General features: G+C 39.6%; 2 protein-coding genes across 2 annotated transcripts; one reads left to right on the forward strand and one right to left on the reverse strand.

Annotated features, from left to right (window-relative positions):
• Window positions 1-1,539: 1,539 nt before the first annotated feature.
• On the forward strand, window positions 1,540-19,690 carry arhgap31 (Rho GTPase activating protein 31). The gene is made up of 12 exons (XM_014994022.2): window positions 1,540-2,417; window positions 5,971-6,073; window positions 7,570-7,714; window positions 9,593-9,675; window positions 9,792-9,899; window positions 10,919-11,061; window positions 11,134-11,341; window positions 11,443-11,564; window positions 12,469-12,525; window positions 12,931-13,551; window positions 13,644-13,792; window positions 15,569-19,690. Exons 1-12 carry the CDS (start codon window positions 2,318-2,320, stop codon window positions 17,498-17,500), a joined length of 3,771 nt encoding a protein of 1,256 aa, XP_014849508.2. The 5' UTR covers window positions 1,540-2,317; the 3' UTR covers window positions 17,501-19,690.
• Window positions 19,691-24,433: 4,743 nt separating this feature from the next.
• On the reverse strand, window positions 24,434-25,715 carry gsx1 (GS homeobox 1). The gene is made up of 2 exons (XM_014992586.2): window positions 24,980-25,715; window positions 24,434-24,865 (listed from the first exon to the last, which is right to left on the reverse strand). The coding sequence occupies exons 1-2, from the start codon at window positions 25,356-25,358 to the stop codon at window positions 24,513-24,515; spliced, it is 732 nt and encodes a 243-aa protein (XP_014848072.2). The 5' UTR covers window positions 25,359-25,715; the 3' UTR covers window positions 24,434-24,512.
• Window positions 25,716-26,528: the final 813 nt, after the last annotated feature.

Below are 26,528 nucleotides of genomic sequence, written 5' to 3' on the forward strand. Positions count from 1 at the left end.
GCGCTAATTTTCATTTGAACAAGGACATGCTAGCAGCAGGCATCACAGAAAAATGTTTTCAAACTCGTATCCCCTCATCATGGAAACCACACGAAGAAGTTCATGTGATTTAGCTTTTAAGTTGAAGGTTGTCGATCTGTCAGTGCAGGAGGGAAATAGAGCCGCTGCATGTAAACTCTGCGTGATGAATCTATGGTTCGCGTTGGAGACGAAGGGCTTCGTCCTTAATAGCAGATTTATTCAGGACCAAGCCCTCTGCTTGGAAAACCGAGAGAGGCGGAGATACCAGCGGCTTATAGCCCGGTGCTGCTTATACATGTACGTTTCCAGCTTTTTAAAAAAATACTTTGTGGGTGCGGCTTATAGTGAAGTGCGCTCCATAGAAAATACGGTACTAAACAAATGTGTTTTATAGTCATTTCATTGAAAAATGAAATCATTAACTTAATGAATGGTTGAATATGTGTTTATATCCAAAATATATGCAAAATCTAGAGGTATTAGTAATTTTGTGCTTAACTTTGTTGAAAAATGACCCCCATCCAAACTCAGAACTAAAAACCTATCTTGGATAAACATAAAACATTTTCAAGAAACGGGTGAAGTAATCCAGTTGCGTTCTGTTCATTGAATTGGGATTCATGACTAGAATCTTGATCTGTGTGTACCAAGCATTGGTTTACTATGACATTTACCATATTCATTTAAAAATTGCATTATGAATTTTAAAAACTGACAAAGGAATGAGCCAAAAGTTATAAGCACCAGATCACAAGGATATTTAAAACCAAGCCCCAAAACGGGGTCAGGATGGCGTACAGCAAGGAACTCAGTGTTTCTCAAAGATGAGGAAGATTGATTGGAAGAGCGAGGATCTGGTGAGTCTAATTTACAGAATGTGGAATTACTGTGTCTTAAAATAAGATTTAACAATTCTGGATTCGTATGCTTCACCTCTTCTCCAAGGTGAATCAGCTCTAACAAAATGCAAATGAAATTTTGACATTCTATCAATTTCATGGTTGATCACTGCATCTTTTTATACAGTTTTATACAGTAGGGTGAGGTGTGCAGTCACAGGCAGTTCATCTATCCTTGGTTACGAAGTCATAAAATTAAATTTACTGCCTTAGCGTTTTATTTTCTCACGTGGTGAGAGTCAGAGGGCTCCGGTCGTAAGGTATATCCTGCACTATTACATGATATTTACCAGGCTTGGCATTCCAGAGCTGGGATGTAACTGAAATAGATCTGGTGGAGACATGGAGGGCAGCTGTGGAGGAAACCGTGATTAACTAACTCCCTGCATTTAAAGTCAACACGTTGCACTAATTAATTCTGTGTTTTCATTGACGCTGCAGTCTAATTTAAAAGGAAAACAATAAAATACAAGGCAGTTAGTAATGAGAACCACGTGTTGTCCATCTTGGTCCACCAACTCTCTCTCCCCCCCCTCGTTTCCCATCTGTGCCCTTCAGGCCCTCACTTGAGTCACCTCCCACTTTCCTCTTCCTTCAGAGCCCGTCTGTTTTTGTTTTTGAGCCTGGGCTCTTTGCACAGGAAACTGTGTATACATTGGGAGCATTCAGGAAAGGCAGGGAGAAGCTTTCCCATTAGCTCCAACTTTGAGGACATAACGGAGGGGAGAAAAAAAATATATAAGAGGGGTCAGTAACTAGGAGAGAAACAGATGTCAGCTGTTCTCCTCCTCCCATAACCTCGTCTCCCTCCCTCTTACATAGTCTGGACGCTTGAAAAATCCCTGCCACATCACTGCCACGAGGCTATCCCTCAATTCAGAAAACGCAGAAAGTCTTTCTCAAAAAACAACTATAGCCATGTTCCTAATGGATGGGTGTCTCAGCTGCAGAAGAAACCAGTGAGGAGAACAGACTGGAATGAAGGAAAAGAGGAGGAGATAAAAGAGCAGAGAGAGGGAGAGCAAGAGAGAGGGAGAGAGACTGGGGGTGAAAAAACAACAGGAAACCAAACAATTCTAATGCTGTTTCTCTAGATCAGCTCACATAATTCAGCTGAGCACCATGAGGAACAGTCCCGCCGCGTCTTTTCTCGGCTCATCTCCCGAGGAACGAGCCGTGTAAAAAGAGCTGAAGTTTGAAAAGTGACGTCAGCAGCAGCCGTGCGGTCTGTCAGGGTGCGAGCGGATGCAGGCATTTGGGAGCTGTGTGCTGGGATTCCTGTGCGGCTGCCTTTTGACCTGCCGACTCATTTCTGGTTTTTGGGCTCATATGGATCAATTCTGGTGCTTTCAGGGAACTTTCTGTTTCAATCTTCTGGACTACTAACTGGAGCCCACATGAAGAATAAAGGAAACAAGCAGAAGACCAAAAAGAAAGGAAGTGAGAATGTGTTCGGCTGTGACCTGACAGAACATCTCCAGGGCTCAGGACAAGATGGTAACGCTTGCTTTGAAATCTAACACTATTGGGCAATTAGCACTTCCTACCTAGACAGTATGTCCTTCACTGGTTGCTTTACGCAGACACATGAAGGAATACATTTTTTTTTTTGAACTACTTTAGCTGTTTTAATTTTTTTTTTTTTTTTACAAACATGCCATTTGTGAAGAAAGACAAAAGATATGTAGTTTTTATGTAAGAAACAGTTTTTGTTTAAAAGACTACAGATGTCTTTTATCAAAATACATATGTTTTCCATTTATTATGAACATTCATTCACCCATTGGCTGCATTTAATGAACCCAGGGTGGGGCTCTTAGATTCTTTTTGTGTAAATTTCCTGTTGTGTGCAGCTCCTACGACAAGTTTTATGTCAAAATTAGACTATGTATCACTATTAGTTTTGTATGGTGGAAAAGTAAAAAGACAAAAGGAGATAACACAGCATTGTGTTAAGTTTAATAGAAAAACGTTTTTTTTATATACATATAAATATAGATTTTATTTTTGACTTCTCACAACCTTTGTGTGAAAGTTTCCATACATACGGAAAGTTAAGTGAACGGAAATCACATGAACAGACGCTTTAAAGATAAATTTAAGAAAGACCTGTTAGATGGGATCAGTGTGAGGTGGAGCATTCAGAGCAGGAAGTGAGGGAGGAGGTGTGGGTCAGAGTCTTGTGTCATGGCAGCAGCAGACATATTGTCCTTGCTGTTGGTGGGCTGTGGAAAACCTATGAGGCAAATAATCACTTTCTTTCTTTCTCTTCTGCTTTCTTTCTCTTGTTTTTTGTTTCTCCCTGTTTTTGTCGCTTCCTTCTTTTTCTTTCTTTTTAACTTTAAGATGAAAAATGAATTCAAAGTCTTGTTCTGCAGTAATCATAAGAGCGGTGTAAACAGAAACTTGAGGTTGTGTTTGTCCTGCAGTGTATTTCGGTTTGATCGGAGCTCATAATGCGTCATAGTTTTTAAGAGTCATCTGACCCAGACATGGATCAAACCACAATCAAGGAGATTAGAAACTAACACTATGTAAACTCTTAAAAAAAGGAGTAAATTCAATTAAAACGAACCATGAAATTTGAGCATTTTGTTTATTATCGATCTCTGCATTTTGTCAAAATACTTGCTTAACAACAAAAGTAACCTTCAATGAAATGATTATGTATATTTGTGTATCTTTGTATATTTATACCAAATTGTCAGTAATGGGACGATATAACAACACCTGCATATGATTCAGGGTTCCGGATTGGTAAAGGTCTGAATCGACCCAGAGCCCAAATGTAACCTTAAAATAAATCTTGTAAATCTGCTGTTTAGCCATTAGCAATACAAAAACACAATTTGTAATAAGTTTTTAAAAATATTATTATTTAAACAGAAATAAAAGGAGCGTAAATAAATCTATTCTTAAAAAAAAAACCCTGTGATCCAAATGGTTAGCCCTTACACAATGCTGTTCTGTAGCAGGCTCTTTTCCGTCTGTTCAGGCAGGCTGACGTCATCTGTGTATTTTTTGATATGTTCATCTCTACAAGAGGCAAAGCGCAGACAGGCTGTCTAGCCACAAGTTTTCTTGATGTAGATAAACACAAATAAAACCAGCTGACGTCCACCACGCTGCATATAACAGAATGTTTTGCTGCTGCAGATGATTGAGCCATCTCCTCTGCAAGAACAAGCATATTTATAGACAAATTAAATAGGTTGTTATTTTCATTTCCACTGCAGTTAGTTTTATTAAATTGAGTATTTTTAAATCACTATGGAAAACCTGTTTGCCTGCATAAAACCTCTTGTTATAGCTCCATTTACTGGTTTGATTTTATTACTTTAGTATTGCTTGCTATGTAAAGTGACTTAAATGCCTTAAAAGGTGCTCGTATATAAATGACAATACTGTTATTATTACTACTACTAATAGTACGTTTAGTTTCTTTGTGATTATAAAATTTGCAACTCAAACAAAACAAGTAAATACAAATGAAAAGAGGCACTTTTTTCTAATCAAAACAGAAAATGTGCAAAACAATTTTCGTTTAATTACATAAAAGTGTTTATTAAAGTTGTGTTTGTGTTTGTTCTGTGTGCCGAAATGTCACTTAAGTTAACAAAATAGTACTGTTGTTGTGAAATGCTTTTTTTTTTTTTTTAACTGCACTGCTCTTAAGGGATTTAAAAAGTTACACTCAAAGAGAAAGCTACAAATATAAAAATCTGTGAAAAAAGAAATGTTTGAACTGATCCCATGGACTGTTTCTTTTTTCAAGTTTAAAAGCTTCCCACAAATTATTACATGTGCTGTTGTATCTTCAGAAATACGTCCAAACTCCAACTATATTTGTTGCCAGTCTATGAGAAAAGTTCACCCCGTGTCTAAACAGAGAGGAGCTAAATGACAACCCAGGAGTCGCTCGTCTTTCAGATTCTGACCACAAGCAGGCAATTAGAAATCCAATTACTTAGGTCAGAAAGACGAGAATTTAAATATCTGTTGCTTTCTGTGGTGAGCTGTGAGAAATTAACTCTTGCCAGAAATATTCGGGCGTTCGTTTTTGTGGAAGAAGGGTTCTGCATCTTTGTTTCCAAAATATTTGAAGTTAATAGCAGAAAATAAGGCACTGAGAGAGAGAAAGAATTCAAAATATGAATAATGTACCCAGCTGTGCATGAGTATGAAACTCTTACTAGCCAAAATAGATTGAGTTAAATAGACTTAGCACAGAAAAGATTTCTATTTTGTGTTAAACTTGAGAAAAACGAATGAGGATTATTTTTTTAATTAAAAAAAATAAGTAGAAGCCATGTATGTAGTACTATTGCAGAACAAAAACTCAGATTTCTGATTACATGTCACACTGCATCACAAAAACACAAGACGTTAAATCATAACTCTGTGTTTTACTACTTAAAACCCTTCAGTAACGTAGGAAAAAGATGATTAATCTGTTTAAAACTGTCAAATCACATGCAACATTGCCCAATACTTGACGACAAAGCTCACTGATCTGTTTCTGCGTCACAGCAAACCTTGTGAAAACCTCGGTGAATAAAACTGAGCTGCAGTCGCTTATTAGTATCGTTATTAGTTGAAGTGAAGCTGTGGTCAGAAAAATCAGACATGTGATTTCACAGACACTTTAAAAACCACAGCCAGGCTGTTTACTGGGATGATGGGCTGTTGTTAGGAGAGCAGTGTGTAGGTCAGTGGTAACATTACAAAAGCCTATTTCTATTAGAGGAAATGTCGTAAGTAATACCAGCCACAAGGACTGGGTGTGTCAACTTTCCTCTGAAACAAACAAACCATTTTTAACTTCCTGCCTACATCCACCTACAGTCATCGACCCTGAGGAGCAAAGGAGCAGGCGTGTAGTAAAACAAACCACATCACATGGGCTTACTCCTCTGTGCATTGTTACAGTTAAAGTGTGACTATCAGAGCTGTTTATTTTTACTGCTTTATTCCTGCTGTCTGCGTAGTGCAAAGAAATTGAGACATACTAAACGAAATCCAATCTCTTCATGCGATTTCCTTCCCACAGTTCCTCAGGTTCTCCAGAAGTGTGCGGAGTTTATTGAGCAGTATGGGATTGTGGATGGGATCTACAGACTCTCAGGGGTCACCTCAAACATCCAGCGTCTCAGGTACTCCCGACAAGAAAAGGACGTGTGAAAAAATATTTGCCTACCTTCAGGTTTTTTTCTTATGTTTTAGCCTCTTTTCTGCACATAAATGTTTCTGAGTTACACTGTGTAAATAGAAAATGCAGTTTTCAAATGATGGTTCCATTTGTTGTGTAAAACAGGGTAACCAAAGCAGCTCAGTCCGATAAGAAAAAAATCCCTATTCAATTGTGAACTTGCTGGCATTTACCTCTTTTTAATTTGGATGTTAGGTGTAATTTTACTTGCCAGTCCCAGACCTGATTACTGCCATACCTGTAGGCTAAAGACATGCTTTAAAGAGGACCTATCTGACAACATGGAGTGAGCAAAATAAGCTCAAAAAGCAACAACTAATGCCTTAATCAGAGCCTAATAGCTAGAAATTCAAGAAAATATGAGAAACAAAGTCACTGACACTTAAAAGTATTGACAAGATTACCATTTCAAAGGTTATGGGACTTTATCAACTCAGAGTGAGAACCGTAACTCTCAAACAGAGAAAACATGAAACAGTTGGAAAATTTTCCAGACTACCAAAATTACGATACGATCTCATCAAAGACCCTGAGGAGTCTTAGGGTCAGTGTTCACGATTAAACAATAAGAACAAGGCTGGAAGTAAAGTACATCTATAGAGCAGTCCCACGGTCAAGCACCGACTCAGATTAGCCTCCCAAAAGTGTCTTGATAATCCCCAAGACTTTTGAGAAAAAAATAGTCTTTGGACATTTTTTTACAGATGTACATCCTTTTATAACTGGTGCAAAATTACCAAAGCATTTCCGTTGCCGACAGTCAAAGATGGAGATGTCAGTGTGATGGTCTGGGGCCATTTTGCTGCTTCAGGACCTTGACAGCTTACTGTAGTCGACGAAATCAAGAATAGAAGTAATCCTCAAGTAGAGTCTGTCCATCACCTCAAGTAGCTTCGATTATGCAGCCGGAAAGAGGTCCAAAGCACTGCAGCAACTTTAACAAGTAGAGGTTTTGAAGAGATAAAGACAAAGTCCATATTTAAGTCCAAAATTCCTCCACATGGATGTAAAAGATATGTTGCTAGTTAACATAAATGCTTGATGACAATTGTTGCTGCCAGTGGTGGAACAACTAGTTATTACAATTTACCGCAACAAATAAAATCAGCATGAGTTTATAGTTTTCTGATGATAAAGTTGTTTGATGACCTTTAAGCCTTTAAGTCATTCATAAAAATCCAATGCTTAAGAGGGCAAATGCATATTTTTTGCAGCATTGTTAGTCATAAAACAACAAAAGTCAGATCAGATATGAGCAAATCTTTCAATGGCATCCTTGAAATAAATGAGATTCTCTAATTCAGTGTTTTCCTGTTTTCCAACATCGGCCAGACGGATGCATCTCAGTGTGACGAGCCTCAGAGGGCAGCAGAAATGAGCTGGGGTGCTGAACAGTCCCGTCATTCAGCTAACTCGGTGTGTGTGGATGTTTTTGTGCAGGCAGGAATTCTGCTCCGAGGCGTGCCCTGACCTTACCAAGGAAGTATACCTCCAGGACATCCACTGTGTGGGATCCTTATGTAAGCTCTACTTCAGGGAGCTGCCCAATCCTCTGCTCACATATGAGCTCTACAGCAAATTCACTGTGAGTACGTTTAGTGTCATCTGGAGAATGAAAAAAATCCTGTATGAATGAGACGGTATGGCTGTGGATTACGCTAATGTTCATCTTGCATTGTTTTTGTAAAGAAACAGATGTTCATGTACATCAGGTAATGATTTTTTTTCAAATATAGTTGCTAGCTAAAATAAAATAAAAATATTTATGTCATCGGACTTCCATAATGGAGGAAAAGACTGTAAGCAGAACAACCCAAATCTGGCCTATGAGAAAATAAAATTTAAGTTTTTGCCGTCATGAAACATACTTCTTCTTGCTTTTGTTTTATACGTAGCTTCATATATCAGCCAGAACATATCGTTCCCATCATGAAACATGGTTTTGACTTCGCTGGGATTCTGATCAGAGTTCAGAGATTTTGGCAAGATGTTTAGTCCAGGGGTGGGCAATCCTGGTCCTTGAGGGCCGGTGTCCTGCAACTCTTAGATGTCTCCCTGGTCCAACACACCTGGATCCAGTAGCTGAATCACCTCCTAAGTGCAGTCAGGTTCCCCAGAGTCCTGCTAATGACCTCATTATTTGACTCAGGTGTGTTGAAGCAGAGATGCACCTAAAAGTTGCAGGAGACCGACCCTCAAGGCCTGGAGTTGCCCACCTCTGGTTAAGTCAGTGTCTTTGTTTTTGTATTTAGAAGGGCTTCACTTTGAGGGACAGCATGCTATTCTCCAATACCAAAAAATCTTTCCATTTCAGTTCCATTAAATACAAATCGAAACAATAAAATGTGACCAGATCCCAAAATGTACCCAAACTTGAACCGATAACCAGCAAAGACGAAGTGTCGGTTGTATAATTTCTACACTTGGTAGTAAAGAAAAGTTTTTGGCCGCTTTTCTGGATGCATGCAAATATGAAAGAGACTTCAGCAGGAGAAAATGGGACAAAAATACTCAAGTGTAAGAACTGCTTTCTGTGGAGCAGTGTGTGTACTTTGACTGGGTTATTTGCATACCTTGGCTTTCTTACATCTCTTGCTGGCTGTGCCTTTAACTCCAGCTCTCTGGTATGCTTTGAAAAGCGTTTCACTCTCCTGGGGTTCTAACAGAAATCTGGCTGATCACACATCTCTTACCCACAAAGACTGGACATCCATGGTTTTACTTTTATGGATATTTCAGGTCACTTAGGTGTCCTTATTTAGTCAAAATGAAAACGTTGACTGTTTTTAGCCCGCATATGATGTCCGAATTTGGCCTGAAAGAAATAAAGTCAGACTTGTTTCATCCTGACAACTTCTCAAACACATTTAGACATGAGCAGATGCTTTTGTGTCTTCAAATATCATTTTATATCCTTAGAAAAAAAAATTGTACTTGGATAGTTTTTGTTTGAAGGTTTTTTTTTCAATGTACTATAATGACTTCAATAAAAACTCAAATAAAAATAAAGCTCAGTGTTGTTTAACTACATGCGTTGCAGCTCTTCTATTTTAATATTTAATGAGAATGAACTTGAATGAGTCTGTAGCTGGATGGTTACTCAGAGAGGGATTGCTGCAGTGACCCCATGCAACCAGCTGGGCCTCCCCAAAACAATGTTAGCACTTATCCTTAACCGCTAACGTTGTAGCTGAGTTAGCTACTATTTTGAATTTCAAATCGTAATTCAAAATAATATGATTTGAATCAAACTAGATCTGAATGCAACCATGTAATTGGGTTGTGATGGAATGAATCTGGTTGTTTTGAACTGAATTATAACCGATTTACATCCCATATATGTGGACATAATTTGAACTTGTTTGTGCCATGACTGTCGGTCTCTTAAAGCGTTGGAGAAAAACTTAAAAATACATAAGACATGACACGACTGCCATTGTGTTTATCTTTGTTTCTCACACAGGAGGCTGTGTCGTTTCAAGGAGACCAAGACAGACTTTCACATATTCAGACAGTTATCAAAGAGCTTCCCTCCCCTCACTTCAGGTAAACCACACATGTTTCGCTCTCAGCTCCTCAAAAACAGCAGTCCAGCTTACTTTTATTGACTTCAAAGCTGTGAAAAAATATGATGAAATCAACTGTTAATCAACTGTTCTCAGGACTCTGGAATACCTTTCCAAGCACTTGGCCCGTCTTGCTACCTTAAGCGCCCAGACAAATATGCACACGCGCAATCTGGCTTTGGTTTGGGCTCCAAATCTGTTAAGGTGAGTTTAAACCCACACAAGTACTGGAAATATTTTAGCCATACGGCGCCGTATAACATTTGCCCCCTCACCAGTCTCTTCTGTTTTTCCTTTTTTTGTTACATTCATTGATTTTTATCATCAAACAAATTTGAACGTCAGACAGAGTTGAGCTAAGTCAGTGAGTATGGTGGAAAATATAAATTAAACTTTAGATATTTAGCATCCCAATCCTGAATTTGTCCACCGTTATTTTTTCCAAAACAATCTTACGACGAGGCTTCTAATAAATTTGAGATGTAGTGCTTCTATCACCCCACACAAAACCTTCGGATGTCCTGCATTACCAACTTTATTTTTAAAACCTTACAGCTGTGCGGCATTTCAACATCTGCACTTGTGATTTCTGAAGAGCCATAAATGACTCATCTTTGCAGGTTTATGATGAAAATGTTTAGTGAAAGAGCTTTAAATCACTGACCTCTTTCAGTCTGGAATAGGTTTCAAAGCAACTTTTAACACTTTGAAACTTTATCAAACTGCAGTGGGAGACATCATTCACAAATGGAGAAAATAATAGAACTTTACAGCTTAAGTGGACCCATTTAGGGTGAACGTTCATAATCCAACAATAAGAAAGGGACTGGGCACAAATGTCATCAATGGTAGCGTTCACCCTTTCAACAAAAAAAGACGTCATCCCAGCAGTCAAACATGGTGGTGGTAGTTTGATGACATCATTTTATGGTAATCAATGTTTTTCTGCCAGACCAAGGAAAATGGCTGAATCAAAATAATTTTGCAAATTAGAGTGAGCCACAGTTTTTCCACAGGGAGCAATTAAAAAAGCATGATAGTGCACGAATGGTGGCACCAGTAACATTTCTGTTACATTTTATTTAGATTGTTTTATTTTGGTTACTGCCCTTTATATTTAGACAGTCCATGTTTGTTTGATATTAATTCCTGTTGATGACCATTTTGAGAAACACTTGTAATCAGCAGTTTATCCTTACAATCCTACATCTTGTGTTTTTTAGATCCAAGGACATTGAGACTTCATCTGGTAATGGAGACATGGCCTTCCAGGAAGTGCGAATACAGCAGTCAGTGATCGAGTTTATCTTAAACCACACAGAGCAGATCTTCAGTGGTGATTCAGATCAAATAAGACCCAAAGAAGGTGTGATACAGGTCTTGCAACACTGAAATTATAAGAGTTTTTTACTGATACTAATAGAATATACTTTTGCAGGACCGAGTTTGATGTGTGCAGAGAAATATGCCACTCTCCCGATCAGTGGTGGGAGTGGGCCGATGAAACTGATGAGCCTGGAAGAAGCCCAGGCCCGCTCCTTAAGTCCAAATCACCCAGTGCACAAAGAACGTCAGCGAGAGAACAGCCTACCTGACACTAGCACTGCATCGCTCTATCACACGGTCATAGAAATATCAGACAACAAGTAAGATCCAAATTCAGCCTTTCAAGTTAACGATTGATAGAAAAGCAGAGAAAATAGATTTGATTTCACTTCTTTTTTTTGCTGTTGTTTGTTTTGATTAGGAGGAGGTTCTCTGGTAAATCTAAAAAGTGGAAGTCTATCTTTAACCTGGGAAGATCTGTGGAGTCAAAGGGAAAACTCAGCCGCAATGGCAGTGTGTTCATCAGAGCACAGGGAGCATCAGGTCAGGCTTTGCTCCATTCGTGTACTATAAACACACACAAATAATGTTCTAACTACAAACACACTGGCAGACTTTAAACTTTACTGCATTCTCAGAAAATAACAAGAGGATGCAGACAATAAGGTTAAATAAATAAATTTTTAAAAAAAAGGACAACAGTGTTTTGTATGCTTTAGAAAGTGATTAGGGTTAGTGCTTAACTAAGACTAGTTCCATAAAAACTAACATTTTGAACCATGTTAAAACCATCTAGAAACAGGCCTTGGACTCTGAATAAGCCCAAAACATTCATATCAATTTGTCCTGCTTGACTTGAGGATGTAATAATGTGTGTCATTTTGATTAAAAAGATGAAACTTCCAAGTATGAACTTGCAAAAAGTAACAGAAAATTCCCCTGAAGCTCAACACCAGTGTGAAAAGGTTTTTCAGTAACTTCAGAAATTCAACATAAACACACACAGTATTATACATTGTTCTTTGCTAACCTTGCTGAAAGCTTTTGAAAATACAAAATGTTCTGCTGTTAGCTTATATTGCTTTTAGCTTTTCAGTTTACTGGAAAATGTTTAAGTTATTCTCAGATTACAACTTCAGGGATTAATGAAATGCCACATAAGCAGCCAAGATGTCTGGCATCACTAATTTAAAGAATATCTGAACATGCCACAAATAGCATGACTCAGTTTATAGATGTAGATAGATTTATTACCTGTCCTGAGAGAAAGAAAATTTTTTTATAGAGATGCCAAAAACAAGATACTAAAATAAATTAAGTACTTACGACACCTAAACATTAAGTTAAATATATTGGGCACAACAAGATTTTCATGTCCATATTGTCTTAAATTATTACTTATAAAATAACTGGTAACTTTTTACTTGTTTGACTTTTCTTTCTACAGAAAAGGCAGCTCTGCGTCCTTCCAGAAGCATGGAGTCCTTATGCTCCTCGTCTCCAGGTGAAGCCAGTTTTAAATACTATATATCACAGCTGAGCCTTCTGACACGAAAAACCTTTCACATTTTGTCATGCTACAAACACAAATGTATTTCATGTAACAGACCTAAAGTCGTGTACAACTATAAAGTAAATCAAAGGAAAACAGTGAAATCTGAAAAGTTTGGCATGTATTTTATTCAGACCACACCTTTTAGAATTTATTTATATAAAAAAAAAACAAATAATAAACTTTTACCTTCACTACAGCTTCACAATTATGGGCTACTTTGTGTTGGTGCAGTACATAAAATATTAATACATTGATGCTTGCAGATGTAACGTTCTAAAGCACTGTGGGTATAAACAAAAACTTAATTACTGGCTTAAAAAAAACAAAAAAACAATTATATTTTCTATTGCACAGATGACGACGGGGCAAGAAGCAATACCTCAGCTGATGGATCCAATAGTATTTTTATTCCTGATGTGAAATCCAGAACACTGGGATCTGACTCCCTCTATGATCTGAATCATAGCCAAAACTGGGAGATGAAAGCAAAGAAAGGTGGTGCAAAGGCCGGCTGGAGCTCCGGCCTGAACCAAAAAGACTCACCGGGAGCGTCCTCTTTCCAGAAAACAATGCCAGAGCAGCTCAAGGTGTTCAAAGGGGATGACCTCAGCAACTACAAACCGAGTTCTCCAAAAAACAGGAGGATGCTGTACTCCGGCTCCTCCCGGCCCTCGTTCCCAGGCAGCTTCTTCCCACTGGAGTCTTCGCCGAGGCACCAACGCAGAGCCGTCAACATATCTGAGCCTTTTGCCGTGTCCGTGCCCTTACGTGTGTCTGCCGTCATCAGCTCCAACAGCACGCCGTGCAGGGGGCCCAACAAAGAGAAAGCAGCCACTTTGAAGCCTTGCAGGGAGCCTACAGAGCAGAGCAGCCACCTTAAAAAGAGCAACACGTTCCCTCTGCTGGAGCCGAAAAGGCAGGAAGGAACAGAGAAGAAGCACACCGAGGTTCTGACCTTCAGAGTGTCGCCAGAGGGTAAGGAAATCTCTTTTACAGCTTTTTTATACGTGGCTTCACTTCAGCTAAGTGTTTTATTTGAAATGAAGGAAAATGTACGTTTCTTTCAGATAAAGACAAGAAAACATTGCAAAAAAATGAAGGAGTAAAGATTGTTTCTAAACTGGAAGAGCTACCTAAGCCACAAAAAAGTGAAGACAAAGATACAGCGCCATCTTCTGGGGAAGACATTCACAATCTCACTAAAGATACACAACTGGTAAATTATTTTCTGTCCTGTCAGTTCTTGTTATCTTCCTTAGAATGATTAGATTTATAGTAGGGATGTGCCGATCAGGTTTTTTCCTGCCGATACCGATACCGATCACCCATGAGGGCCGATACACCGATACCGATCACCGATACCGATCACATAATTATTATTATTATTTTTATTTTTTTTATCATAAACACTACCGGTTACATTATGTGGAAAAAGGAACCATGAATTCACCTTAATTTAGACAAAAACTTGTTTTTAATAACTTTTTTCAAGAAGAAAACTAAACAAAACAGGCATTGTGCAAATTGTACTGCTATTGATAATACTATCTTTAACAGACTGATAACATATGAAGGCTCTGAAGAGGCTAAATAATGCAAAGAGCCAAAATAAAACCTCTCAACATTGCCAAAAAAATTCAAGTATAAAACTTAACATTCAAAGGCAAAAACAGGTTCCATTACAATAAACAATCCAGAGTTACTGAATGAAAACTTCCTGTTAGCATGGCGGCTAGCTGATTACTGCTAGCTCTGATTGGCTGTTTCTGACTGAGCGGAGTAATTATGCAGAACAGGGAGGAGATGGATTATTTTTTTTTAGAGATTATCTGTCTCATGTTAGGACAGCGAAAGTTTTAATACGTATGTAAAATGTATTTTTTTAGGTTAGATGCTGCAGCTTTAAGCAGGTTCGGTGTGAGAGTCACTACCATGTGGAGCAGAAGCGAAGCTCCGTCTGTGAAATATTACTACCTGTAGCATAGCAGCGGTTCAACAGCGAGAGCAGAACCAGCGTCTTACATCGCAGCTCGAAGACTTAAATAATTTTCCAGGTTATTTGTTTAGCTTTCTGACCGTCATGCTAATCCGGGTGAGTGTTTGTAGCTGTGCGCTGCTTTACCTGCTATCTGATCGCTCCGTATGTCTTTTTTACTGCAGTGAGCCTCGATGTAGCCAAACTCCGTCAAGTATGGCACTGTTTTTATGTCGTATTAGCTTCGTTGTGTTGATGCATTTTGACCTGCTTCAATTTTCCGCCGCAACACGCAAACTTCCCCATTCACTCAGTGCGTTATAGTTGCACATCGCTTAAGATTTGTTGTTGCGCGTTTGCGCAGAGTGAAGGAAAGAGGAGACCAGCTGCACAGGCAGGTTGGAAATGAGATGCAGGTGATCGGTATCGGTAAAAGAGACAATGATCGCCGATCACCGATCATGCACTTTTTCACAAAAATCGGCCCGATTATGATCGGTGACCGATCGATCGGCACACCTCTAATTTATAGTTAAGCCAAAAACTATGAACACTCATGGGAGATTTAGAGTTAAAGTCACTGAAATGTCTTAAATGTTTGTGCATGTTGACAGTGGAGCTTCAAGACAAGTAGATATGGAGTTGTAGCCATTTCCTGAGTTTCCCTTTCCTCTGCACAGCCGTGATTTTCCACAAACCAGCTGCAGAGAGTTTCTGCTTTTTCACCTTTTGAGTTGATATAAACAGCTGTCTCTAATTAATCAGTGCAATTCTTTATCTATTGCACGATTTAAGTTTATATTGTTCCCAAAGAAACATGTTTGTCAAGTTAAGACCTCTCAGTCTGCTCCCGGTATGAATAATATTGCATCTTGTTATTATTTCACAACAAAAATAAATTTCATTTGGATTTTTAAATTTTAAGCTTGTTAAAATCCAAACCCTTGCTCAAAATAAAGTCAAAAGATAAATATTCAGTCACTTTGTGATTAATTCGCGTCTCCTTTTATCTCTCAGGATGTTGGACCTGCAGCTGGGAAAACGCTTTGGCCTGACCTCCATCAGGAGCTGAAGATAACTGAGCCTGAAATCAACCTGCTGCATAAGACTTTCAAACCGGTTTTTGCTTCAACAAGCACCAAGTTAACAATGGACGTCAAGTCAAAGCGAAGCCGCAGCTCTCCGTCTTTATCTCTGCTTTGTAAGGAGCCTTCATCGAACGCCTCTTTGGGCGAGCGTGTAACTGCAAATAGACCCGACTCAAAAAGAAAACAACCCTCGGAATCAGACCTGTTGTTTTGTGTTCACAAAAACTTTGACATCCATATTTCAAGCACATTAGATGCAAAAGAGAAGCTGAAACCTTTGCATAAAAGTGCACCAGCTTACACCAGCCAGGTTGCCAGGAGGGAAACCAGGGCAGACTGTGTTAGAAATCCTCTAACGATAGAGGACGCCCCACAGGTCGCAAGCTTCTCAGACAGTGCAGACAGACAATCTGAGAAACAAGAGGACACAAAAATATCGCAGGACGAAGTAAAGAAAAGCGTGAATCCTGAGGTGGAACTCTGTCAGAGACTTTCGGTGTGTTTAGAGGAGAGACGAAACACTCCAGAGCTGGCAAACGTTGATGACGAAGACGTATTTGGAATGAACCTGGAGGAGCTGGACTTGGTGGAGTCCTGGGAGGATCTTAGCTCCACCAAGCAGTGGGTTACTAGTCCTCTGCACTCGCCTGACGTCGAGGAGCTGTTTAACCAGCTTTCCCCCTTCAGTTCTAAGGGAGAAACTCCGAATCCAGAGGATTCATCTCCTGAAAACATTCCTCAGAGTGTTGGAGCTAACCCAGAAATTAAATGGACCAATCTGCCGTTGGTGCCTAGACGGACGAGCTTGAACAACAATAATGCAACCCAACCTCCAACAGCAAAGAGCAGCACGGCAAAACCAAAGAATACAGCATCATCTCAGAGATTCACCAGGCAAATGTCATGTGAGACAACAACGGCAGAGAAAAAAGAGGAGCACGGCTCTTTCAGACAAAGACCCTGCTCCCTTAACTTAGACCTTAGCCATCGATGCATAAGAGACATTTCAAATCAGCAAAATCGCAAGTCGTCTGAGTTTTTTTCTGGTCCAAAAGGCTTGCTGGCCGCTTCTGGAACTGTGAATAAAGGACATTCTGAGTTGGATCTGTTTCTAAATGACAGACAGGCGCCTCTCCGCCGAAACTCTGCCCCAGTCAGCGTGTCATCGGTGCGGACAGCCTTCATGATAAAAACATGTCAGGTCAAAGCTGTGCCCGTTGTCCCTCCGCAGGTGCAGTACAGCCAGATACCTCAAACAAGGCAGGAAAGTGATTGTGGCACTGTGAAGGAGCAAGAAAAGGGATTACCAAAGACAAGCACAGACACGAGCACTGCCATCCCGCCTATGATGATGTCGGACCTAAAGGAGGAACTGGAAAACAAAGAGCCACCCCCTAAACACCAAAAGCATGCAAATGTTCAGAAATCAGCTGAAGCTGGAAAGAATGCCGCCCCAGAGCTGCCAGTCATAACCAGGAGGCATGCCCCGAGTCTGGAAGTGTTTGTAGACGGTCCTAGATCCAACAGAGGAGCACTGCTGCAAAGGCCGTCCTTTAGAAACCGGCAGAGACCTCAGAGCCTCATCCTCCTCAGCCCCCCTTTCCCGTTCATGGACTATCCAACATCAGGGGACGATGGCAAGCTGCTCTCATCCATCAAGAGTCTAAATGACACGTCGGCGCTCAACGTCTTTTCCAAAGACATGACCGAGAACTTCAGAACACAAGAGGGACACGCTCTGCAGAATAAAATGACGATCCCGAAAAGCGGACAGAGACTCGAAACATCAACCAGCTGCTTCTACCAGCCTCAGAGGAGGTCCATGATATTCGACAGCAGGAGTCCCAGGCAGATCGAGTGACTGCGAGTGGGCCCGCGTGTAAATAGGTGCAGAACATAAAGAATCTTTGGAAAACAGAAAAGATCATAATAATAGTCTACGGGATGAAGCCAAAGCGATCCAAAAACCAAAAAGTGGAAACCATAACTCAGATTTCTCTGATACGTGAGGCTAAGATCAACATTTTTATTCACTCTCTTAGTCCTCACTGGTATTTTTTTATACATGTAATCATATTTTTTTATCAAATGATATTTTTATTCCCAGATAGAGTTTCAAATTAAGTTACATCGTCAAAGTACTAAGTATGACACTATGACCACTGACAAAATAAATGGCATCAAATTTCTCTTCCTCATCTCACTTGATAGAGGCCTGAATAAATGAGGCAGCGAGTGAACATTGTGTTATCAAGGTTGGCAAAAATATGCAAGTTTAAACGGGGACAAATTGTGGTGGCTAATTTCTCTCCACCATTTCTCTCCCAGGTTTAACGCACCTGGATCAAATAATGGCTCATTAGAAGGCCTAAGAAGAACGTTGACATACTGAAAAGATTGTTATTACTAACTAACTAAAACCTGCAGGATGCAGGATCACCCCTATACTAGATAACAAATCAGACCCAAGAGAGCATGTGCCATGACTGCTGATAAAATTTAGGCTGCTGTTCTACGTTAACTTGATGGCAAGATGACCTTTCACTGAGCGATAATGACATCTGTAAAGAACAACAAAAAAAAAATAAGAAAAAGTGGGAAGCAGGTTCTGTCCTAAGATGTGCACAAATTGCATGCATTTAATTCAGAACAAACTGAAGTCAATCACATGTTGCTCTTTTTTTTCAGATATTAGCTCTGCAGCATATGGTTGCTAAACTCTCTAACTTTTTTCCCCCCCCGAAACCCATTTTGCAAACAAACTCACACAAAGCAATGATCACAAGAAGACATGCTCACCTCTACAACATCTACCAGCCATGAGCATTTTTGTTGATCACAACACAAACACCAGATGGAGCCAGATGAACCAGATTTAGGCCTGTGGCATATAATACAGCCCTGAAATCACCTTTTGCACGCAGAGGAAATGTTCCTGTTAGCGAAAGGTTTCTGACACTGATGCAAACACGTGCCAGCACAATTTATATTCTGTAGCTTGTGGCGTCCAGGTTCAGGTTAGTCCCTAATCCATTAAAATCCAAAAAATGATCCAGCAGCTGTGGGAGCTCCAGGGATGGAGCAGGATTATTTTAGAAGCACATAAACACCTGATGTACTGTTTTACAGATGAAGCATAAAGAAAGACGAAGTGATGCAACACAAAAAACTGTGTGTTAAACAGGAAATGACGTATCTCAAGAATTATCTACTGAAGAAGGACAGCTGAAGTCTTAAAGGAAAATATCGATTAAAACTGTTTTTATCCCTGAATTAAAATTTTCCTTTCAATCAACTGACTCTTATGACATTAATTATTATTTTTTTATATATATTTGAGAACACATATTGAGACTGGATCTGTGGCACACTGACGTCAATGTGATTTTGTTCAACTGATATTTAAATGATTTTATTTTCAGATTTCTATGTATCAGAAAGTTTAATAACAGTATTTACCAGCCGGAGGAGTGTAAGTAATGTGTATCTTGATTGTATCAGAGTTACTTCAGCAGTTTTTGTTGTTGTTGTTGCTGTTGTTGTTGTTTTCGAATATATGTTGTAATATGACAAATGAAAAGTGAAGTCAAAGAGCTGTTAATCAGACGGTAAATATGCAGGCTGCCTCTGTGCGAGCTGACTGTATTCACTTTGGAGCTTGAAGGTGCTTTGAGTCAAAGTCAGATTTTGCCATCTCCAGATTTTTTTCTCTCTCTTCTGATGTGTTTAGCAGATCACTTGTAAATGCACAGGATAATTTTTTTAATGTTGAACATACTTTGAATGCTATTGAGCTGACTTTTTTTTTTTTTTGTATGAGCAGGATCGAGTCTAAAGTCATCTAAAGTTTTCCGTTGGTTTTTATAACTCCTGTATGCTTGTTGAGACTGACAAGAATTCAATATGTTGTATGAATTTACATAAAAACGTATCAGTGTTACAGATTTTGAGGTGAAAGTCTTTCGATGATAGCACCTGCAGTAATGTACATATTATTACTGATTTTGTTACAAATCATCAGAATAAAAAAAGAAAGTATTGTGACAATAAATTTGTTGAACTGATATTTTTTCTGACATCTTTCTGAAATTATTGGCATTATTGGCGCTGCTATTAAAGATACACGAAAAGGATTTAAAATAAATTTCCTCAGTCGGTGCGTCTGGAAATTGGTTTTGTTTTAGCTGTATTATTTTTCAAAATCATTATTTAACCACAGTCTCATTATTAAAAAAAAGTCTAATTTTAACAAAAATCCAACCATTAATTTGATTTTATGCATACAGTGGGGGGGGGGGGGGAATGGAGGAAACTTTCGCTTGAAGATGTCAACTCCTGTTTACGGGAAGATGAGCTCAGAATCTTGATTTCAGATTATTAATGAACCTCGGTATAACCTAAAAATAAGAAACCTCTAAAAGCAATAAAGCAGAAACGCTTTGGAGAAGAACAAAATGTCTAAAATATTTAAAACTTCTGGCCTCCACCGTTATTCAGGTCTGGTCCAAACAAACTCAGCCTTTGCCGCCAGGTGCCGCTGCTGTGCCGCAGTGTTCCTGCTAAGTGGTGGAGAAAACAGGCAGATTTGAAACTAACAGCGGACAATCTTGTCCTTGTGCATTTCACGGGTCTGAAAACTGTCTCCCAAATCCACTGTGGCACATAAGTGGCAGGTGTCCTGATTATATGTGCCGGCAGGGGCTCCACCTCTCATCGGTTTGTGGTAACTTGTGTTTGTGCGCATGGGGTTGTCGGTGCGCTCTTGGATGAAATCACACAACTTGTGCCCTCTTTTTTTTTTCTACTTCAAATAACGCAATCCTTCTTTATACCGCTACAGTGAAATTAAACTGCAAACATATCAGTCACATTTAAAATCAGCAAGTCAGGATATGAAAAACTTGATTCAGATATTTAAAGGCTAAACTAAACTTTTGCCATCGATTTTCTTACTTCACAAAATATTTCAACTTCCAGGCCCTTTTGATTCTCATTTTAATTTTCTGACTTGTGAGTCTGCTGGAATTAATAAAATCCACTAAATAATCAAATATCTGCATATCAGAGGATCTTCCTTCACACCACACAGAGGCAACTCTTCCAAACGTCTCTTCCATGTCTGCGCAGTTCATTATTTCTAGACCTTTGACACCGCTTGTGTATGGGCCGAGAATTAAAAAGGGCGTATTCTCAGCACACTGAAAAAGGCAAACAGGGTGCGCGGTGCGCGCCTTGAATATTCAATTAGAGCCGGGGGGACCGAGGGAAAGCGGAGCTGCGTGCCGGTCCTTCATCTTAAAGTACTGATTAGCTGTTAAACAGATTATATACAGCTGAGTGGGTTCAAATGTTGCTGCAGAAAAACAGCCGCAGTTCAAGGCAAGCGGCGAGCTGCTTCCTGTTCCTGCAGCCACTTCAACACTTTTGTCGGCAACGGCAGCTTTTCTAAGACAGGATCCTGCTCCGTTTTGGTCGAACAAAAACATTTTATAGAATAGAAACAGTTTTTAATCCATTTCTTAAGGTCGAGTTGGTTACATGAAGATGAAGCACAAGCCTGCCTGTTCGGATTATCTGGCTGCGTTCTTGATGTCAGTGCTAAATTAGTTCATTAATTCATTTTTAAGCCACTTGCATCCTCTTCTGCATTTTTTACTCTAAAAAAAGTATTCAGTCTGTGAGATTTGATGGCAGATAACAGCTTTGCGCGAAATTAGAAACACATTTCTTTTGCGCAACAAACTACAAAAAAATACATGTATATTTCATCAATAAATGATTTCTTTAAAAACAAACTTAAAATAAAATCCTTCCCCCATTCAAGAAAACAAACATTTTTTTTATTATTCCAGTCGAAGTTGAAGCTCACTTTTGTATTTTAGAAACTGGCAAGCAAAGTGTTTAAAACGTTATTCTAAGTTTATTAAATGTTTTGTTAAAATTTATTTCTCGACTTGTTAAGTTTTGCTACTTTTTATTTGAAGCAAAAGAAGTTTAAACCAGTTTGAATGTGCAGTGCCAGAGCAAGCCACGCGGGTCCAAAAAAGAGCCCTCATTGAGAAGCCACGTGTCCGTTTCCAAAGCCTCTCCAACTTAACCACCTCCTTTGTACCACTAACCCACATCGGCAGCGTCCCTCCACATAAAGGGATTTGCAATTTCAAGATATTTCAGCTTAAATGTTTCTGACAGTTCCCCCGCTTTTACCTCGGCTTGGTTATTTTAACTGTGCCAAATGGGTCACCTTGGGTTGCTGTCTGCGCGCAAAGGGCTTTTGCGCGCATTCAGTCTGAATTTTTTCCAACTTTCCTTGACGGGGAAACCAGCTGCTGGTCGTGAAAAGACGGCTTATTAATTGTCCTTTGTCATGCAGAATTGCTTGATTTCTAAAGAAACGTACAAAGGCTCTTTTTCAGGATTCAAGTATTTTGTTTCGTGCGTATTTTTCAAACCATCGAATCAGCTGCAGCGCCGCGCCGTCTACCAGACTCTCAGGTACTGACTGCCTGCTCCCTTTGTCCCCTTTTAATGCTGTTGTAAATCGTGCAGACTGATTTGTTACAAGCTGTTCTTTTAATCTGATAGATAAGAGACATGTCAAAGAAAAGCCGTAAATAAAAAATTAGCCCGAATAAAGACAAGGGCGAGTCTGCTAGATGGGCGCCTGTTGACTCAAGCGGCTCTCCAGCGTCAGGGGAGCCCTCTCCTCGGCTCTGTCAAGGTTACGTCCACAATTCCCCTTTTCTTCTTTTTAAAAAGACACCGTAGTCCTTTTTGCTTCAATGAATTGATCGGCACAAAATTAAGAATAAATAAATTGAGCATTTGGGAACAGCGAGCGTATAAGCTCCCCCAGGGCGCATACCCCCGGGCTATTGAATGGATAAAGGGCGCTTTGCAGAGCACGTTGTGAGCAAAATGGGGACTCTATGGTGCAATTAACAAAATAGTCTAATCCCATATCTTAACAAATGCAAATATTAGAGTTTTGTTAAAAATGTTTAAGTGAACCATTAAAGGAAAGTTTGCTGGCGAAACTCAACATCCATAACAGACACAGAGATGCAGATTATAGTCGGTACGCAATTAAAAAACAGATTTTTCTCTCTTTAAGAAAAGTTAGAGGCAAGTTTACTGCAGCAAACATCCTTCAAAGGCTATTCAAGGCAGGAAAAACACATTTCTAAACCAAAGCCTCGAGTCAGATGCTGGTTTCAGCGGTGCGTAAAACAGACAAAACTAAAACTGCGTCTAGAACACTTTTTTTTATTTGTTTTTGTTTGTATGTTCTGTACATTAAATAATATTTTCATGACAAAAGCTAAAAAAATAGAATCTTTATTTTTACTTTTGTTTTTCTTTAACCAAAAATGTTTTTTATTTTTTATTTTATTTTATTCACCAAGATTACTTTATGCCATATGGATGATGCGTCTAAATTAACCTGGCACCGCAAACTCTTTAATTTTAGGTTTTGTTTTTAGGTAGGTAAACATAATTACAGGTTGTTTAAGTTTATGTTTTGATTAAAAAAATAGCATTAGTCAAGCAGAGAATATTTGTATTGGTGCTAAAAAAAAAAAAAAAGGCCCCGCATCTTAGAGAAAAGCTGCTCTGACAACGGGAACAATCTGGGTCATGGACACAAAACTGCTCTCACTCCTCATTTATTTTCATGTTAGATCGATATCTTGAAGATACGCTCTTATACACCCGCTGCGATTATTAACTCGCTCACACAACACAGATCATTTCAGCTGGCAGCGGAGCTGAACGGAGCCCTTAAGAGCCAGAGAAGGCAGCGATATGAGGGCTGGTTTTCCCCAGGGAAAGGCCCATCGTATAAGAGCCCCATCATAATGCAGCTTTTGTCTCTGAAGCGCAATAGAGGTTATTATGAATTTAATTTATCAGTTCAAATGAAAAATAAAACTTTCAGCGTGCTCCCATCCATTAATAAAGGTTTGTTTGAATGTTGGATCAACCCCATGCTGGGCATGTAACCACCAAATTGTTTTAGACGAATTTGAAATATTCCTGAAAACGACAATGTGTCCATTAATTTGAGCCTAAATGAGATAATATTGAAACATATTATTTTCATGAAAAGAATAGCTTGAAATTGATGCTTGTCTCTGAAAAGAGCAATAGTTCATATCACAATCGCGCGCTTTCACAAATTGGAAACCATTGCGTTGAAATATTTTCATTGAAAAAAAAAACACTACAAAAAATAAAACAATCTCACTAATAATCAGAAATTATCTGTTTTTACTACACGATATATATTTTTTGAATGTTGGATTTAAAAGCTCTTTCTCTGGAGCATAGCAACGCGTCTGTGCGCAATCTTGTGCGCAAAACGTCCAACATTAATCTCACAAAATAACAAAGTCTGTACGGTTTAGGAATAGTTTTTATTCAAGTATCAACATTTTTAAATAAATAAATATTTTTCAGGTACACCGGAGATATAATTTCAGAGTGGTCCTGGTCATGTGACAGTGGAGATTTATTTAAGTAACAGTTCAATCCACATACTCACCAAACTGTCCCACCCCCAATATACAAATAATAATGTTGCTATGGACTGGGGGATTTGTCTTTACAAATCTGTCCACCGTGCTCATCGGATTGGCAACAACAATGGACTGTTTTCAGAAAAAAACTACATACAATACGTACAACGTGTATACAGCTATACAATAATTCAGAGCATTTCCCTGATTAAATATCTGTTAATGACAAACGACTGAACACAACTGGCCCAGTCTTCCTTCTTTTCTTTCCTTCATTCTTTTTTTTGGCAGCATTCAAATCTCATCAAGATATATAAAAAAATCATTTCAGACAGCAGTAGTTCTGTGAGACTTTTACGGGGAGACAGACAGGTCCACATCCTCCTTTTCTGACGAGGATGGAGATGCGGGAATGTCGTCGTCCTCCTCCTCCGAGCATCTGGCGGCAGACAAGGACGAACATTTGCAGTTGTGTGATCCAGTCCTCTGCCCGCCGCTCTTGCCCTCCTTTTTGTGCTTCACTCTGCGGTTCTGGAACCAGATTTTCACCTGCTTCTCGGACAAGTTCAGGTACGTGGCGATCTCGATGCGCCTCAGTCTGGACAGGTACATGTTGGAGGTGAACTCCCGCTCCAGCTCCAAAAGTTGCGTGCTGGTGAAGGCAGTACGCATGCGCTTGCTACTCTGAAGTTTCCCGTTGTTGTTTTCTGTTGAAAAAAAAAGTAATATAGACTGTTAAAAACCGGTAAAGCAAAAAAAAAAAAAAAAAAAAAAAAAAAAAATCAAGACATCTAAATTTGGTGATATCTGCCTCTACTCACCGATGGAGATGCAGTGGAATTGCCTTGGGTCTGGAACCGTGTACGCAGCTTGGTATATCCCTGGAGCGTGGCTGAGGTTCACGCTGTTTGACGTGGAGTGCTGCCTGGACAGAGCGGAGTGGCAGTACTGCGAACCAAACGGAGGGAAAGAAGCTTTGAGGAGCGGCAGGGTCGGAGGAGAAGGATGAAGCTGGGACGCGGCCATGCACAGCGGGCAGAAGCACAGCAGACCGGCTTTCCTGGAGTGGCAAGAACCCGGCAGCCCGTGCGGGTGGTGCGGCGAGTGCACCGCGTAAGGGAACAGAGGCGGGCTGCTCTCGCTCCCCTTGTCGCTGGCCTCCCTCAAAATCAAGGAATCCACGAGAAAAGACCTCGGCATGTTTGCGAAACTTGTTGCTCGGCGTGGCTGTAGTCTGAACCTCGTTGCGTCACTCGGTGCGTCAGTGTGCTCTCGGTGGCGCGGTGGACAGCGAAGTGGTGCTGAAGGCGCACGGCCTCGCCTTAAATAGCTGCCGATGGACTCGGTCCGGCCATGTGACGGTTACGCTGCAAGCGGCCGAGAGCTCTCAATAGGGTTTTGTGCCTTTCTCTAGGCATTCCCACTGCACGCTTCCCCATTATTTCACTTGTTAACTAAATGAACTGCATAATGTAGTCTATTCTTGTCAGCCCCACCCACGCCGAGAGAGGCGGCTCTACCCATTCTCCCTTTTATCATCACTCTCATTTCGATCATAGTGCCGAGCTTAAATTTCCAGAGAAAGCGTCTCTGCTTCATTTGGGAACTAAGTTAAGTTTCCTCTGAGATATTAAGCAGGGTGAGTTAAATACAACCGAGAGACGAGACAACTTACACTGTACAGCTGATAACTGTAAGGTGTTAAATATAATTCATTCATTATTAAACTTTTTATCTAGCATATCATCTCGTAAATGTACTGTTTAATAATAGTCAATGAGCTCAAACAAAGTTAGCACATTATTTCCCACTTTATTATTCTTCCAACCTGAACATATTGGTGAAAATGTCGCTTATTGTGCTGTTTAAGTCAAACTTTATTCTAATTGGTGGAAGAGAACGGTAAGCCACATTAGTTTATAAGGATGAGGTGCAATGAATTTATTAAATTGGTAAAGGCTAAGACCTAAATGTTTTCGCAGAGCACACATTTAAGTTTGTTTCCAGCAGCAGGTAGTTTCACAGGAACTCTATTCTGAATAGAAATCTTTTGTTTTTTCTTTTAATATTTTGGAGTTCATTACATATCAGCAATTAATATAAGTTTTTATTTGAATTAATCAGATTAGATTTTAAATGTAAAACTCAAATCTGAGTAATTTGCTTGTTTTATTTCAGTGACTAATATTTGGATTAGAATTCAAATAAGGATGTTGGTTCATTTCTTCTCTTTTGTCTGGTCAAGGAAACACCAGACAAATGATATGTTTATGTGGGTCAAATTGTGACTGGATATTTCAGGTAGGAACTGTTTTATCCTCCTGACTACCAGTAGTTCATTTTTGTCCTCTGTAGAGGACATTTCTAAAC

The sequence above is a fragment of the Poecilia mexicana genome, unplaced genomic scaffold (genome assembly GCF_051168715.1).
Source record: "Poecilia mexicana isolate PSO_F unplaced genomic scaffold, ASM5116871v1 scaffold_14, whole genome shotgun sequence".
NCBI lineage: Eukaryota > Metazoa > Chordata > Actinopteri > Cyprinodontiformes > Poeciliidae > Poecilia > Poecilia mexicana.

Excerpts from the sequence above, each read along its gene's own strand:
- gsx1 (XM_014992586.2), bottom strand. The coding sequence starts at position 25,358 with ATGCCGAGGTCTTTTCTCGTGGATTCCTTGATTTTGAGGGAGGCCAGC. Across the intron at positions 24,866-24,979 it reads ATTCCACTGCATCTCCATCG|AAAACAACAACGGGAAACTT; the intron begins GTGAGTAGAGGC and ends TTTTTTCAACAG.
- arhgap31 (XM_014994022.2), top strand. The coding sequence starts at position 2,318 with ATGAAGAATAAAGGAAACAAGCAGAAGACCAAAAAGAAAGGAAGTGAG. Across the intron at positions 2,418-5,970 it reads CCAGGGCTCAGGACAAGATG|TTCCTCAGGTTCTCCAGAAG; the intron begins GTAACGCTTGCT and ends TCCTTCCCACAG. Across the intron at positions 9,900-10,918 it reads TGGGCTCCAAATCTGTTAAG|ATCCAAGGACATTGAGACTT; the intron begins GTGAGTTTAAAC and ends TGTGTTTTTTAG.